This window comes from Meles meles, chromosome 12, assembly GCF_922984935.1.
Source record: "Meles meles chromosome 12, mMelMel3.1 paternal haplotype, whole genome shotgun sequence".
In the NCBI taxonomy this organism is placed as follows: domain Eukaryota; kingdom Metazoa; phylum Chordata; class Mammalia; order Carnivora; family Mustelidae; genus Meles; species Meles meles.
In genome coordinates this window covers 48,567,105-48,583,476 of record NC_060077.1, presented here as the reverse complement: position 1 = coordinate 48,583,476, position 16,372 = coordinate 48,567,105, and the positions used below count along the sequence as shown (strand labels likewise).

General features: G+C 46.2%; 1 protein-coding gene across 3 annotated transcripts in view; it reads right to left on the bottom strand.

The window, feature by feature from the left end:
- Nucleotides 1–3,200: 3,200 nt before the first annotated feature.
- Nucleotides 3,201–16,372, bottom strand: part of LAMA3 (laminin subunit alpha 3) — a 268,973-nt gene continuing 255,801 nt past the window's right edge. For all 3 annotated transcript variants that reach the window (XM_046025313.1, XM_046025314.1, XM_046025315.1), the window contains 7 exons: nucleotides 16,036–16,219; nucleotides 14,047–14,187; nucleotides 8,425–8,584; nucleotides 8,191–8,321; nucleotides 5,859–5,952; nucleotides 4,499–4,618; nucleotides 3,201–3,750 (listed from right to left, as the gene is read on the bottom strand). In XM_046025313.1, coding sequence (XP_045881269.1) covers nucleotides 3,605–3,750; nucleotides 4,499–4,618; nucleotides 5,859–5,952; nucleotides 8,191–8,321; nucleotides 8,425–8,584; nucleotides 14,047–14,187; nucleotides 16,036–16,219 — 976 coding nt within the window. In that variant the 3' untranslated portion in view covers nucleotides 3,201–3,604. The remainder of the gene's footprint in view (nucleotides 3,751–4,498; nucleotides 4,619–5,858; nucleotides 5,953–8,190; nucleotides 8,322–8,424; nucleotides 8,585–14,046; nucleotides 14,188–16,035; nucleotides 16,220–16,372) is intronic.

The following is a 16,372-nucleotide window of genomic DNA, read 5'->3' as shown; positions in this document are numbered from 1 at the left end:
ACTAAAACCTTCTGGCAGGGGAAAGGTACACTTCACATTCTGAGGTCACAGAAGTCTTTACGAACCAAGGAGAAAAACCAATTTTCAGTAAATAGTATTCAACATCTCAGGACCCTGCCCTCTGGCAGAATAATTGTTCCTCACCCCAAGGATGATTAACAGAGATATTCCAATTTTGTCTCTGCTTTCCACGCTCAGGCATGCAGACATTATGCTAGCATTTCAATGCTGAGGAATTAAGTTATATTGTCTGGTCAATTAAGGAACTGGAAACAGGACACCTCTGTCGCCCACCCTTGGTGTTATTACCATGCTATTATTACCATTATCAGTCATGTGAAAAGAACTTATGTTTTGGATTTCTCTGTTGTGGGGTGGGGGAGGGCAGGGTAAAGAGCAGAATGGGGGCTTGAACGCTAGATATTTTGCCCCAGTGAACCCTTTTTTAAGTCTCAATCACAAAGAAAACAAACTTACAAGATGGAGGAGGAGGGAGCGGCCGGCGGGACCTGTGGGTGAAGTTCGGCGGTTGCCCGGAGAGCAGAGTACCTTCTCCAGGTCCTCGGATGAGTGCCTTGCTCCTTCCTGGAAGCAGGCCCCAGGCCCAGCACTGGTTTGGAGCTCTCGGACGGCAACACGTTCTGCAAACCTGGCTCTCTGTGGCTTGGCACTAGTTCTTAGGAGCAAATGATAGAACTGCCTGTGTTTTTAAGGCTTCAGGTGTTTTGCAGAATTACCCATCAGAGACTTCAGCTGACTGTGCTTGCCAGGTGCTGGGATTTGGGCTCAGATGAGCGTGAGCAGGGTGGCTGGCTGTGAGCTGGCGTGCTCAGCTGCTCCCTGTCTTGAAGACCAGGGGCAGATGCTGGCAACTTCATATTTAGTGTCATCAGACCCTAAGGCCAGTTCAAAAAGATTTGAATGTAAGTGGACATATAACCTTTGAGGAACCGATACGGCAACAGTTAGCCACACACATAAAAACGTTCTACACTTTGACCCAGTAGATACCCTTTGATACTTCTAAGAAAATGAATAAATGAATTTATCTTCCATGACATAACCATTCTCGTGTTGCTTATAATCACAAAAAGTTGAAGCGACCCAGTTGTATAAGTGGCTGGAGGTTGGCTAAACACATTATGATAAACACATTTGATGGCATGGTCTATAGTCAAGGACCTGGGAAAATTTGCCATATAGTTTTGAAAACCATATGAAAATATATATGGTATAATTGCAATTTTGTAAGGAAATCCATGCACATTTAAAAAGAATGCAGACATAGTACTAAAGACCTACGGATTTCTGAGTGAGGAGTGATGGGTGATTTTTATGCTTTTCTGCATATTCTGATTTTTCTGTAGTGAACATAGATTCCAGTTGTATTCAATTACAATCACGCTATTTAGAAATGCAAGTTCCCTGGGGTAAGTGAGACCACCTCTCACCTGGGCGGAAGGAAATGTCAGCATGTTCTGCCCAGAGCCATTGCCCTCTGACAAAAACGCAACGACCCTCCTACTGAGAAGTGAGTTCAGGAGGTGCCCTGGGGGGTGGGGGGGGAAGCAGCCCATGAAGGCACAACCCTGGTTCATAGTCACGTGACGCCCCCAGTATGACTGCTGTCGATTGTTGGGCCATGCTGTTGGTCTTCTCCCAGTTGGTTTCCTCACAGTCGGGTTTTCTCACCCTCCCCCACACTCTTGGACCAAAAGGAAACCAACTGTGGACCTGTCTCGAACTGGCCCAGCCAGCCACCAGCGAGCCCATGGTCCCTCCGGAGCCTCCCACCACAAGGTCAGCCCAACCCGTGAGGGACTTTGAGTCAGGAAGAAGACAACAGGGACAATATTTGTATGGCACTTTACAGCTTACAGATAATTTCCACGATGCTTCTGTTGAGGAGCTGTAGACATTCCTTTCAGAGAACACACATGGGCAGTCTGATAAGAGGCACGCCGAGGGCTGTTTCCTTAACTGTAATTCCATCTGTGACACTCTCGGCTGCCTTCCAGTGGCCGGGGGGACACTTGGATAAGGCGGGGGGACACTCGGATAAGGCAGGGGGACAGCTGTTCTTCAAGCTACTACCGAAAGGAAGGACGATCGGTGGTGTCAGTGAATTCGTTGTCCCTTTATAATAAATCTAGAAGTGTTAATGAATAATCACTAATAAATCACTTTCAGTTAGGTCAACACCAGGAAGCCGGAAGAGAGAACCACGTGTTTAGTGGAGCTGGTGCCAAGGCAGGTAAAATGGAGGCTCTTCATGCAGACTCAGTGTCCGGGTGGTGATCGCCTGATGAAGCATTCATTGGAAAATCAAATATTTTCAGAAAACACCCAACTTAAGGTCATGCAAATTGATATCTGAGTCAGCACAGCATCCCAAATGCCCACTGGTCAGCGTCTGTTGAATGCCCTCTGTGATGGGGAACTTGCTACCTCTCCAGAAGAATATTCCACGGTTGTACAGATATGGTTGTTAAAAAGCATGCCCACAGGCCTGCAGTGTGAGAGTTATAAAAGAGCACTGGGTTGAAGGGAGTGTGGCTCCATTTCAGAGGGAGAGGGCGGGGAACAACGAGGATACTGTATAGGATTCCTATGTCCAAATTTCAGAATTATTTGTTCTTTTTCTTCTGAGGGACAAATACCATGTAGAAGACACAAAAATGCTTACTTAGTCCTCTTCGTTAGCAAGAGTGGTGCTGGGTAATAATATTGGCTGAGTACATAGCTCATTATTTTGTAGCTAAAACCAGAAGCAAGTCCTCCTTCCTACTAACTTCTGTTAGCTTGCCATGCAAAGCTTTAATTATAAGATGTAGAGCCATCTCAGTTCTCTTCCTAGAGAGTCTTTATCCTCAAGGAATTGATAATCATAATTGAGACTTGGTTGGTAGCAGACTATATGTGGGAAACCAAAGGGAAATAGAAGTTCATTAATTCGGTTTGTCAGTTATTTAAAAATTTTACGAATATCGCGTGTCTCCCCAATTGGACTGTGTACTCGTTCAGGGCAGGTTTTACTTCTTGTGCCTGATTATATGTCCAACATTGGGCACACAAAGTACCCCGCTGCTATGTGCTTCATGATTATCTGCAGAAACTTATGTTGTAGGTAGCATGCTGAACACATGCTGAAGAATTAGTATGATTAACAATGCCCATCAAGCCCATCATCATTTAAAGAATACACTGCCTTTATTTAACCCCATAAGTTATAAGCCCTTAACACATGTACAATGTTGGTGTTTTTAAAGTGCTTTAAAGGATATTTATTTTTTTTTTAACCAGGTGGAAGATAATGTTCTTTAAAAGACATTTCATTTTTAGTGGAAGAGGAGATTACCAAAAGCATGTAACAATTTGTTCAACATCTTTGAGAAATGGGATTTTTATATAAAATACACATGGGGCACTGAGTGCCAAAATGATGAGTACGTGTGGTCAGAATTCAAAATGAGGCTTGCTAGCAACCTCATCTAGAAGGTGTCTTAGTCAAGAATGATCCTGTGGGGAGAGAGGAAGGTGTGTTGGGGAGCTGTGCTCTTGGAGGTCTAGTGCATGGCTTCCCTTGTTGTGTGATGGGTTTGAGTTAGTGGTGAGGACAGCCACTCAGATTGACAGTCCCCTGGATGTCCAGGGCTTCCGTGACAGGGATGGGAACGTGGTTGACTTGAATGTTCTTCAGACAGCCAAAAAATGATTCCCACACTGGGAGCTTCAGGGTCTTCAAACCGGCTTCAAGAGAAAAGGAGAGGCATTCAGTGGGTAATTCATTCTGTCAAGTGAATGTACCCAATTTAAAAAAATAGTCTTCTTAGAGCTCAAGGGACTGAGGGACTTGGGCCACCTGGTGGCCTCCTCCTTTGAGCTGGCACCCCACACCCCCACCTGCTATGATCAATCAACAACAAGGCTATTCTTCGAGTCCTTCGAAGAAGCCGATTCCACAGCCCAAATCAATAGATAATAACTCTGAACTCCCGTGCTTTTTATGGGTCACGGAAGACCCATACAATTAATAAACTATTTGGAGGAACATAAAAGAAGGAAGAATGACAAAGCTCCTTCCAGGCAAAATTCCAGAACCTGCTTGCTCCTTCCATTCTGGCCCCCCAGAGCTTAATAACTCACCAGGAAAACTAAGCAACTGGAGAGAAGAGACCAATTTCTCAGCCCCTTTCCTGATTCTTTGCTGATACCAGGCTTCCAGGTTAACGCAGCCTTGTAAGAGGGGCTTATAAGTGATAGGCCTGGGACAGAAGCAGCAGCAGGAATGTGGCCTGGGCTATACAACGTGCCCATTGCTAGCAGTTGAGTTTTCCCACGTGCTGGAGCAAAGGGCTTCACTGTCTCCACCGTCCAGCCAACTGCTGCTCAGCTAACGACCCATGGGCTGGGGCGTTGGATTTGCTGGGCTAAGACGGACATGTTAAGAGCTGACATGGGGCAACATGGGTGTAGGAGAAGCCAAGACCAGAGTTACCTGGGACACCTCCAATGTGTAGTGGCTCGCGAGTGTCGGCAGGTGGGAAGGGGAGCCGTCCAGCGGTGTAGCTGCTCTCTGCATCCAGCTCCAGGTGCAGGATGTGCTGTTTGATAGTGACTGGGGGGAAAGGAAGCTGGTCAGGTCAGTCACCCAAGGAGAGCCCTGCCCAATATTTAAAGTCTACGCTAGTGTGTCACCACGGGCTTCTGCTCAACTCATTCCGTGGGAGCGCTGCTGGTCGGAATTCAGTCGACCTAGACTCAAATTCAACTAATTTCTCAACGCCAAGGGGGTATATAGGTGTTCTGCATACATTACAGAATTCAATCCTTAAATGCATCTGTGAGGAAGATATCTCACTCTTCTTTCCACGAGAAGAGACTATGACTCTCAAGGCATTGAGGAGCCTGACCAGACAGTTACAAGTTGAATGAGTTGGGATTCCCAGCCCTGTCTCCAGAGGTCATGTTTATTTCATGCGGTCTTAGCTTCTTTCCGGGGAGACGCTGACTTCTGAGACCTGAGTCACTTCTTGACCCTCCAAATAAAATTCCTCCAACGTTAACAGTCGTCCCTAATCGCTGTGGAGTTAGCATTCCAATTAGACAGGCAGACACTAGCTTTTTTACAAAAGATATTTTAGCCAATGCACTTTAATGTATCTCTAAACTCACGGGCACAGGTTACTCATAAAATAGCAGACTGGCCGCGGGAGGCCAGGCCCTTCTCCACCCAGTGGTATGTCAATGTCGCTTGCCCTAACATTAAACGTTGGTTGAAAAAAACCAGCCCAACAATGAACTTTAACAATAGTAAGAGCAAATACTCACTGGGCCCTTCCTACATATTGGACCCTGCCGGGCACTTTGCATACATGATCCTGTTTGATTTTCACGCTGGGAGGCGGAGGCTACTTTTTTCCCTCCGTTGTGCAGAGGAGGAAACGGAAGATAAAGAGCAATTAAGTGGCTTGTTCAAGGTCACTTAGGTAAAGGCCCGAACTGAGATTTCCTCTTTGTTCTTTTTTCTTTCAGAGCCAAAATCTAAATCACAATGTTATACTGCCTTGAAAACAAACAGAGCTTATCAGTTTTCTGAGCTCAAAAAAAAGAAAGAAAGAAATTCTCTGTAGGTGATGGAGAATGGAGGACCCAGCACAGGTTGCAGGCACCCTGAACTGCATCCTCACGGCTGGGGTGGGTTGAGGATGGCTGTTAACCCGGAGGGGGGCGGGGCGTGGCTGAAGCTGGCCCGACTTGAATGGATTGAGGAGCTGACGCTGCCTTCAGGACATTCAAGTCCAGATGGAAAGGGAGACTGCTTCAGGGTGTGCACAATAGGCTATGGGCCATCATACCTGTCACGGAGTGCCACCTTCCGTCACACAGAGACCGCTTTGGTGTGACCGATGCCAAGATGCCCCCTGCCTCACTGTCCACAGAGGCTTTGACCTGGAACACACAGGCATTTTCCTATAGCCTTCGGAAGGGCTGGTGGAGCCAACTTCCCAGGCTTCCTCCCTTCCCAGCCCCTGCGACCCCGCCAGCCCGAAGCACTTTAGACGCAAGCCCCCTCCCACACCAGGAGATGTTACGGGGGCCAGCTTTGCAAGAATCTCTCTGCTGCACCCCTCCCAGCCGAGCAAGCTGCAAACCTGGGGCCCCAGCCCATAGTCGCTGCCAAAGGCCATGAGACCTGTCCTCCCAATCCAAACCCCTCCTCTGGCAGGCTCCACTCAGAGGGCACTGAGTAGCATGGTAGAGCCTTCTCAGCTGTTAGCATGTGACAGTGGCTGTTTAGAAGGATTGGTGAAATTTGGAAGGCAAAAATGCTGGCTGAGGCGTATACCCTACTAAAAGGCCCAGACAATTATAATAACTCCACGAAAGCACGCCTTACACGGGGCTCTTGTTCAACGAATTCAGCAAACTCATGGAGTGCATTTGTACTGGGCACACGTCAGGGGTCAGGTCCTCATGCTAGCATGTAGAATCCTGAATTCCCCCTCTCTGGGCCAGGGCCAAGGGCTGAAGCAAGGTGAAGGAAGGCCAGGACTAAAATCAGCAAGTTGGTAACTAATTTGCATTTAATTTGCATGTAGCTAGATAGTGCTGCCAATTCTCAGGCAATTTTCCAGCTAAACAACGTCACTGCCCTTCCGGAGGTCATCAGGTCTCAGTGTTTGTGTGTGTGATGATTTCCCCTCTAGAAGCCCTCCTGGAGCCCCTCCCCGTCCCCTGAAAAGCCTGCCTTCTCTCCAGGCCAGCCAGCAAGGGGCTCCTCATGCCTCTGGCCTATCTGGGGCCTTGCTCACACTTAAAGGCCACATCTCAAATACAAAGTGTTCTAGGAGTTTGGGCTGTTTTACCTTCTTCTGAGAGTTTACCCCTCATGGTTAATAAGCCGTGGAAGGGTAGAGGTGAAGGAAAACAGCGTATTATGACTAAATAGAAAAACACGGGCCCAAACTGGAGCCCCCTAAGCCCCATCACCAGACCAGGGCCGAATACCTAATCTAAGTGACCTTTCAACCTCCCCCAGAAATGGAGTCTTAATAGATCAGTCAGGAATTTTCTGAACAGCACCCATGACATTGTAATCTGTCACATGGGTCTTCTCCATTCCCCACCCCCAAATCCCACCCCAAAAGTTAGGTGAGGTAATCCACCTACTAAGAACCCCTACCCTTCCCCTAATGGAAAGTGACCTGGCCTGGAAGAATCCTTTCTTTTCCTTTGCTTATGACTTCCTTGTCCCACCCTCGCTCCTTCTGTACAACTCCTCAGAGCTCCCCTCTGCTTGCTAGATGGGATGCTGCCTGATTCATGCCTCGAGTAAGGTCAACAAGATCTTCGAATTCACTCAGTTGAATTTTTGCTCTTTAACATTATCATGATTTGCTCTTTGCCTTGAGGTCTTCCTGGAAGGATTTTTTTTTTTTTTAAGAGTTTTTGAAAAGGAAAAAAAAAAAAAAAAAGAGTTTTTGAAAAGGAAAGAGGTAGAACCTGGTGGTGAGAATAGGGTATTGACCAGGCCCATGAGGGATGGGCAGGAGGGAGCAGGAGACGCCTACGCGGAAAGAGGAGTCCAGGTCAACCCAAAGGAAGCCTGGGGGGCAGACCGAGGGGCCAGCCTGGCTGTGGGGGGCCGCAGAGGCGGGTGGGTGGTGTAGGGACCATAAGGGAAATCCAAAAACTGACTCAGTGGACACCAGGCCATGGGCATGGGCATGACCCGGTGTAAACAGCTGTTGGGAACATCTATTCCATGACTCCTGGTACTGCCCTTACGAGGAAAACTGGAGATGTGACAAGGGTGAAGGGGAGGAGAGAAAAATGGACATTTATTGAATATATGACAGTTTCTAGTCTCTTGACAAAAGCCCTAAAATATCAGCATGATTACCCATATTTTAAAGATAAAGAAAGTGAGTCTGAAGTAAGTTAAGTAGCTTCCCTGGGGCCATATAACTTAGTGGAGCAGGTGGAATTTGGCCCAGCTTGTTTGAGTTTTCCCAATTTTAAAGATGATGAACAGGAAACACAACCAAATGATTTGTTAAAGGAAAACACTAAGTTAGCCCTGAAATCAGGTCTCTTAAAACAAGACGGGATCCCACTCCCGCACAACACCACCCACTGTAGTCTCCGGCAATGAAACCCACAGACCCTGTCCTCACACGTGCGCACCTTTCCAGCCTCCAGATAAACACATAAGTGCCTCCCCGGCCGACTCCCGATGTGTATTAGGATTCCAGTAAGGCTTCTTGGGCGAATGCTGAAGACCAGCTTAAATTCGGGCCCCAACAGCACAGAGTTAGCTTTCAAAAGGAAAGAAAAAAAAATCAGTTAAAATATCATAGTTCAAGAAAAAAGGATTGAGTTCAAACTCCAAGACCTAAACTCTTCGCAACTGCCCCTTACCTAGGATGACATGTCCTCCTTCCTGGGAGAAATAAATGCCTTTCTCCAAAGAGCCACCCAAGCAGGGGGACACACCAACGCTCAGAGAAGGGGTGTCCAGGGGTTTCTGATCCAACTGAAAGTTCCTCAGGCATCCCACAAAGCTGTTTTGGGGGAGGCTCTGCAACCAAGCAGAAAAGAAAGCAAACTTCATTAAGTTAAGCCACACTTTCTAGAGACACAGGGGCAGCCAAGGTTAAGGGTAGGACACCTGTCTGCAGAAGGGGACAGGTAGGGGGATTCAACCATCCTGCCCAAGTCAGGTGGGCCTGACGGTTTCATTTGGCTTCCCATCCTCACTGCCAAGAAAAGCCTGCACACCAGCAGTCCGGTGGGTGGCTGAAGTCTGAGGGGTCACCTGCGTGCAGGAGGCAGGGGTGGTGGAGGCTGCTGGCCAGTGCTGGTCAGTGACCTGACCCTAGTGTGCACAGACACGGCTACAAGAGGAGAACCTTCTGCCTTATGGTGTCTATATCTCACCATCTCTTTGCAGGTGCAAACCCCTTCTGATGGTTTCGTGAGCCTATGTGATTGCTTAATGCAGGGCAGCTGACTGAAAAAGAGGCCAAAACATTCCAAAAATAATGAAGTGTAAAAAAGCTTCCTACGTTGTTGGGCTCAGTGCACCACCAACAGATCATGAATGCCATGGAGTTAAAGGAAGACACAAGGCGCAGCATCGGGGGTGTGCGGACAGCACCTCGAGCGGCCTGCCCGGAACAAGGGCTCCTCACTGGGGAGGAGATAAGTCATACTTAGCATCCTAATGCAGAGGTACATCCCCAAGGATGTACCTCTGGGGATTCTATGATCCCTTAAGTTATATACTGGATGTTCTCTGCACATTTTTCTGGGTAGAAAGACTGTAACTTTCAAGAAATTTTCAAAAAGAAATGGAAGATTCACTGAATAAAATCCTTAAACTTCCTTCCAGAATAAGTGCTTTTAGGACCCTGGAATCCTACACAACAGATGCAGGATAGGCCAGTTTTAAGACATGATGACTTTAGAGACTCATATTAGAGACGGTGTCAGTATCAACAGTAAACTACCCATTGGACTCACAATGAAGTTTTTAGTGTCTTTTTTTTTTCTTTTTAGAGAGAGAGAGAGAGAGAACAAGCAGGCATTGTGGCAGGCAGAGTCAGAGAGAGAAGCAGGCTCCCTGCTGAGCAAGGAGCCAGATGTAGGACTCGATCCCAGGACCCTGGGATCATGACCCGAGCCGAAGGCAGCAGCTTAACTGACTGAGCCACCCAGGTGTCCCGAAGTTTTTAGTGTCAAGATTTACCACCTAATCCAGTGAAGAGCCTGTCTCTGAAACCAAGCTCAGACCGTCCAGGGGAGGTCATCACCTAACAAGCCCTCATGGCCGACTGCAGCTTTTGGTGTTCAGAGGAGACAGTGACTGGATGTTGCTTGCCCTCTGAATGGATATGGAGGAGAGAGTAAGCAATAGTTTGCCCCCTCAAGTGGAAGGAATGCTCTAAGGAGAAACCTGGTTTGTAAGAGTGATGCCGTGGAGTGCTATGGGTTGTCCCTTATGTTAGGATGCTGAGTGTGACTTATCCAGGACAAAGAGTGCCCATATTGTGCTTTGGAATAGCTACCCCAACCTGTGATCTCTCTGAGAGGAAAATAGGTACAGAAGTTACAGAAAAGCAAACATTAACATTGAGGGTTCTCTTTGGCAATTAATGTTTTCTATTATATATGTACTATATGCTATATCACATATATATTACACAATATTATATAATATCCATTATGTATAATATATATAGTTATGTACAGTACTAATATATACTGATTATATATAACTATATTATATACTATAAATATATATGTATATTATATGTATAATAGGAAATAAAGCAATACTTTATGACTTGCTGGGGCTTTGGCCCAAACCCCAGTGCAAAACTCAAGTGGGCCAGGCTGAGCCTATGCCCAGGCTGAGACACAGCAGCCAAGGCGAGGTTAGACTGACCACCTAGAATCCAAGTCGCCTGAAATTTCGTCTTCTAATTAGGTCCATTTCCAGGCCCAGATTTGGGTCTTGGGCCTTCCTCCCGCACTGCAAGCAAACATCACAGCAGAATGGGCCAGCAGCCCCAAGGGAAGGGGCAAGAGGGGCTGAGCTGGGGCAGCACGTTCAGGGGAGGGCGGTTCTAGGCCTGAACTATGCAGACGGCCACCTTACTTCACTGCGTGGGAGCAAGAGGCAAATCATGGAGAAGAAAGATAGCTGGGTGTGGCGTCCCCAAGTGATGCAGATGTGATGGGGGCTCTGCTGGTGTGGGAGGAGAGAGAAGCAGCAGGGTGTCCACGGAGCTCAGCCCCGGAGCCAGGGCCACCTGCTTCCCGGGACAAACGACTTGTCTCTTTCCCTTAGCCCCAAGTTTTCCTAAGTTCGGTTCTTGAGATAATTTTATTTCAGGCACCAAATAACATTAAAACACATATTCACTTACCAAGTTTGTCCTTTTTCACTTCCCGTTCTAACCTTCTGATTAAGACAAGGAACACATTCTGCTTTTGCATGAATATGTCCTAAATGCCACTTGTAATTATGTAAGATGTATTGATCGGTTGTCAAACTCTTTTTTCTCCAAATGAAGGGAGCATAGCCACACTACCTGGCCAGACTTTAATAACACGATTTTGTGTTTAAAATCACTATTATTGGGGTGCCTGGGTGGCTCAGTGGGTAAAGCCTCTGCCTTCAGCTCAGGTCATGATCTCAGGGTTCTAGGATCGAGCCCCACATTGGGCTCTCTGCTCAGTGGGGAGCCTGCTTCCCCTTCTCTCTCTGTCTACTTGTGATCTGTCAAATAAATAAATAAAACATTTTTAAAAAATCACTATTATATTATTACTATATATTAATATATAAGTATATATTACTATATATTTTATTTTATATTTATATATCTATTATATAAATATATTAATATATATTAATATACATAATAATGTTATATTATTATTAACAACATTATTTTGTGGTTACTTACTCTTTATGGCAAAAAATACTGGGTTTCCATGCATGGGGAGACAAAAACATACTTTAAATAAACTTAACTTTGGGGGGCATGGGTGGCTCAGCTGATTAAGTGCCCTACTCTCAATTTCAGTTCAGGTCATGATCTCAGGGTTGTGAGATTAACCTCTGGCTCTGTGCTGAGTGTGAAACCTGCTGAAGATTCTCTCTCTGCCCCTCCCCCCAACAACACATGTTAAAAAAAAAAATCAACACAACTTGTGAGTTGACCAAGAGCAAGCTATTAAATTTTCTTTTTTTTTTTTACCTCTGTTTGGCAAAGATGCTGAATGTGACACAAATTGCTAAAGTTTGGAAAACAGTATTTTTTTTTTTAAGATTTTATTTATTTATTTGACAGATAGAGATCACAAGTAGGGAGAGAGGCAGGCAGAGAGAGAGAGAGAGAGGAGGAAGCAGGCTCCCTGCCAAGCAGAGAGCCCGATGCGGGGCTTGATCCCAGGACCCTGGGATCATGACCTGAGCCGAAGGCAGAGGCTTTAACCCGCTGAGCCACCCAGGCGCCCCTGAAAAACAGTATCTTAATCAAAAATCTCCATCTACAATCTAAAACCCATGTTTGTGCATTTCCTGGAAGAGAAACTAATAGATTCATATCTATAAAGCCATGGAGAAGCCCTAGATTCATTCCTTCAGGCCAGTGTGTCAAGCTGAACCTTTAAAGTGAAGAGTTGGGAGGGCGCCTGGGTAGCTCAGTCGGTTCAGTGTCTGCTTTCAGCCAGGTCACGATCCCAGGGTCCTGGGATGGAGTCCTGCACTGAGCCCTGTACTGGGCTCCTTGATCAGCAGGGAACCTGCTTCTCCCTCTCCCTCTGCCTGCTGCTCTTCCTGCTTGTGCGCTCGCTCTCTCTCTCTCTCTCTCTCTCACTATCTCTCTCTCTGTGTCAAATAAATAGAGAATCTTTTTTCTTTAAAAAGTGAAGGGTTGGAAAGGGGGACTATTCTCTGTGGGCTTTAGACATCAATTAGGGATTTTAAAAAATTATTTAAAATATTTTGAGATTCTTAAATATTTTATATAATTATAATGATTACTTAAAATGTGAGACGTGACTGACATAATATTATTTTCAGATGTAAAAGCACAGTGATATATTCTCTCTCTGTATATATATATGTGTGTGTGTGTGTGTGTGTGTGTGTATTTATGTATATATATATATAGTGGTATGATCACCACAATAAGTCTAGTTAACATCCATCACTACACAAAGTTACAAGTCCCTTTCTTCTTGTGATGAGACCTTTCTTTGCAACTTTCTTTGATCGACTTTCTTTACAACTTTCAAATATATAATACAGTATTATTATTATTATTAATATGGTCACCATGCCATACATTATATCCCCAGAACTTAATTGTTTTATAACTGAAGTTTGTACCTTTCCACCGCCTTCATAGTTTTATTATAAGGTGAATTATTTTTCTATATGGTTCTAAAGCATAACTACTCTTTTGCACCAAACGCTCCCCATGCTAAGTGTAGTAATGATGTCACCATACACAGTTATTACAATATCACTGACCATAGACCTGCTGTACTTTTCATCCCCATGACCTATTTATTTTGCAACTGGAAATCTGTATCTCTTAATCCCTTTCTCCTCTTTGGTCCATCCCCCACCTCTCCTTCTGCCAACCTCTGGTTTGTTCTCTGTATTTACAAGTCTATTTGGTTTTTTTTGCTCGCTTGTTCATATGATTTTTTTTTTTTAAGATTTTATTTATTTGACAGACAGAGATCACAGGTAGGCAGAGAAGCAAGCAGAGAGAGAGGGGGAAGCAGGCTCCCTGCTGAGCAGAGAGCCCGATGCCGGGCTAGATCCCAGGACCTTGGGATCATGACCTGAGCCGAAGGCAGAGGCATTAACCTACTGAGTCACCCAGGCGCCCTGCATATGTTTTGTTTTTTAGGGTCTACATATGAGTAAAATCATATGGTATTTTTCTGACTTATTTCATCTGGCATCATAGCCTCTATGTCCATCTCTCTTGTCATGAATGGCAAGATCTCATTCTTTTTTATGACTAATATTCTGTGTGTGTGTGTGTGTGTGTGTGTGTGTGTGTGTGTGTGTGTGTGTGTGACATCTTCACATCTTTATCCACTTATCTATCAGCGGACACTTGGGTTGCTTTTATGTCTTGGCTACTGTGAATTCTGCTACAGTAAACACAGGGGTGTATATATCTTTTTGAATTAGGGTCTTTCTTCATTTTCTTTGGGTAAACTCTCAGCCGTGGAATTACTGGATTGTACGGAATGCCTATTCTTAATTTTCTGAGGAAACTCCATACTGCTTGCCACAGTGGCTGCACCAGTTTACATTCCCATCATCAGGTCACAACGGTTCCCTTGTCCCCACATCTTCGCCAACACTTGTTATTTCTTGTCCTTTTGATAACAGCCATTCTGACAGCGGTGAGGTGCTCTCTCCTGGTGCTTTTGATTTGGATTTCCCTCAGGATTAGTGATGCTGAGCATGCTTTCGTGTGTCCGTGAAGCGTAACTACTTACCTTTGGCTTCCCTGAGGGAGACGATCCCAGGTAAACGGGTGCTCTGAGGGTGACGGTGGAATTTCCAGGCAAACTTCCCTCCCGGGCCCTCAGACCATCCACAACCAAGTGCCCCTTCTCTCCATCTTGCCCAAACACCACCTTAAGAGTAAAGAAAATATATTAACATGTTTTATCTTTGAAAATTGGTGATGTATTTTATTATTGATCACAGGACATTTTTTTAAAACAATGTTTTTCTGTTTCTTCAAGGAGCTTTAAAAAGTCAGAAATTTGGGGGCACCTGGTTGGCTCAGCCATTAAGTGTCTGCCTTCGGCTCAGGTCATGATCCCAGGATACTGGGATCGAGCCCTACATTGGGCTCCCTGCTCAGTGGGAAGTCTGCTTCTCCCTCTCCCTCCCCTACTCTCCCCCTGCTTGTGTTCCCTCTCTCACTGTGTCTCTCTCTGTCAAATAAATAAATAAAATCTTTTTTAAAAATCAGAAAATTTTCTCCATACTTCTGTCATCATCATCACGATTTTGTGAGATCATGTTAGATACTGAATAGAGGAAGGCAGAGGCTTTAACCCACTGAGCCATCCAGGCACCCTCAGAAAAGTGAGCTTTACAAGGATTCTTCAGTGCTCCTGGGTGGCTAGGTTGAGCACCGGACTCTGGGTTTCAGCTAAGGTCACGGCCTCAAGGTCCTGGGATTGAACCCCACTTTGGGCTCCGAGTTCAGTATGGAGTCCACTTGTACATCTCCCCCTCCTTCTCTCCCCCACTTGCATTCTCTCTCTCTCATATAGATGGATACAATATATTTTTTAAAAAATCCTTTGGCAGGGCTCCTGGAGCAAGGGGCCAGTAGCTACTTCTTAACTAACAAAGGAGCGCACACTTTCAACTCTTTGCTAGAAGTCAAGACTCCCAGGCTCTACGGTGCATTCTGCTATCTCACAGCTATGAGACAGTTCACTAATGACTCCCCAACTTGTACTCCCAGCTGAGACCTCTGGCCTTTACTCTCTAGAGTGGTGGGCTTGAATGTCTGGCAGGCAACTCAACCCTAGAAGATTCACAGCAGAACCCTGACTCTTGCCCAGCTCTAAACTGCTCCTTCCCAGCCCACATGCCCCTACTCCCCATTTTCTGTGTCTCAGTAGCAGTCCCTCTGTTTGTCCCAATTGCTGGTCCCAAATCACAGGACTTGATATGGACCCCTCTTTCTCTCAAGCTCTACATGCGATCCTTCAGCAAGCCCTCTCGGTTTGGGGAGCACACGCTAGACAGGGTAATTCTGTCCATGTTCCCTGTGGCCTCTTGAAGCAAAGGCAGTGGCATCCATCTGGCCACTCTCGTCCCCATTTCAGCTCTTCAGTTAAAGACAGCTTTGAAAATATCCACCTGTTCATGCAATGCTCGTTATTTAGTTGAAGAGTCTTCCGAAGCTTCAGAGACACTCGGAATAAAATCCAAGTCCTCACCTTGCCTGCAACACTTGTGTGATCCGGGCCCTGCCTCTCTCTTGAATGCAAGCTCTTATCCTTTCCTTTCTTATCCTGTGTCTCTTGCCATCTGGGAACACTTCAGGCAAGATCTGGAAAGCTAGGGATGTGGGTCTTGAAGCTTGTGTTATGCAGAAGATATTCTGGGCTCAGAAAGGGGCCCCAGAGACCTGGACATTATCTTGACAGAGAGAAATGGTCCAGGCAGCAGGGGTGGGAGAGGGAGGGGACAGAGCCAGGGAGGCATGGTGGGGACTGAAGAAGCAGTGAATCAAGCCTATCTTGGCATTGAGACATTGATGCACAACATCTTTGCACGGTGCATGCAGTGGTCTTCATTGCCGAGGTTCTAGGGTGCTCGGTACCTCTGAGCACACAAGCTCTGTCTGTGCTGAGCTCTGTGGCTGGCAGGAGGCTGAGACGCCTGTCCTGGTTCTCCACAGGGAGCTCCGCGGCAATGGGAGCTTCTCACGCAGCCCCCGCAGCCCGGGCGCTTACCGTGTGCCACTGCCCGTCGTTGCACTTCTCCTTGCTTTTGAGCTTCAGTTTCTTCCCATCTGCCCCCAAGGCAAAGACCAGCCGTCCCTTTGAGAGATAAAGAGCCATATAGGAGTTCGGAGTGCCCGTGAAGAACACGAGGCCTCTGGAAGAAACGGTCTGCACGTCCACCGCAAACCGTGACCTGTCGGGAAAATAGAGCAACAGGAAAAGAAACAAAGAGACGTTTTTAGTGTTTTCCTGAGTCCCTGAAGCTAGAAGAGAGGGCGAGGCGCAAACACCCCAAGCCCCATTATTCAAATGAACAAACCAAGGCTCGTGCTGATTAAATGACCGA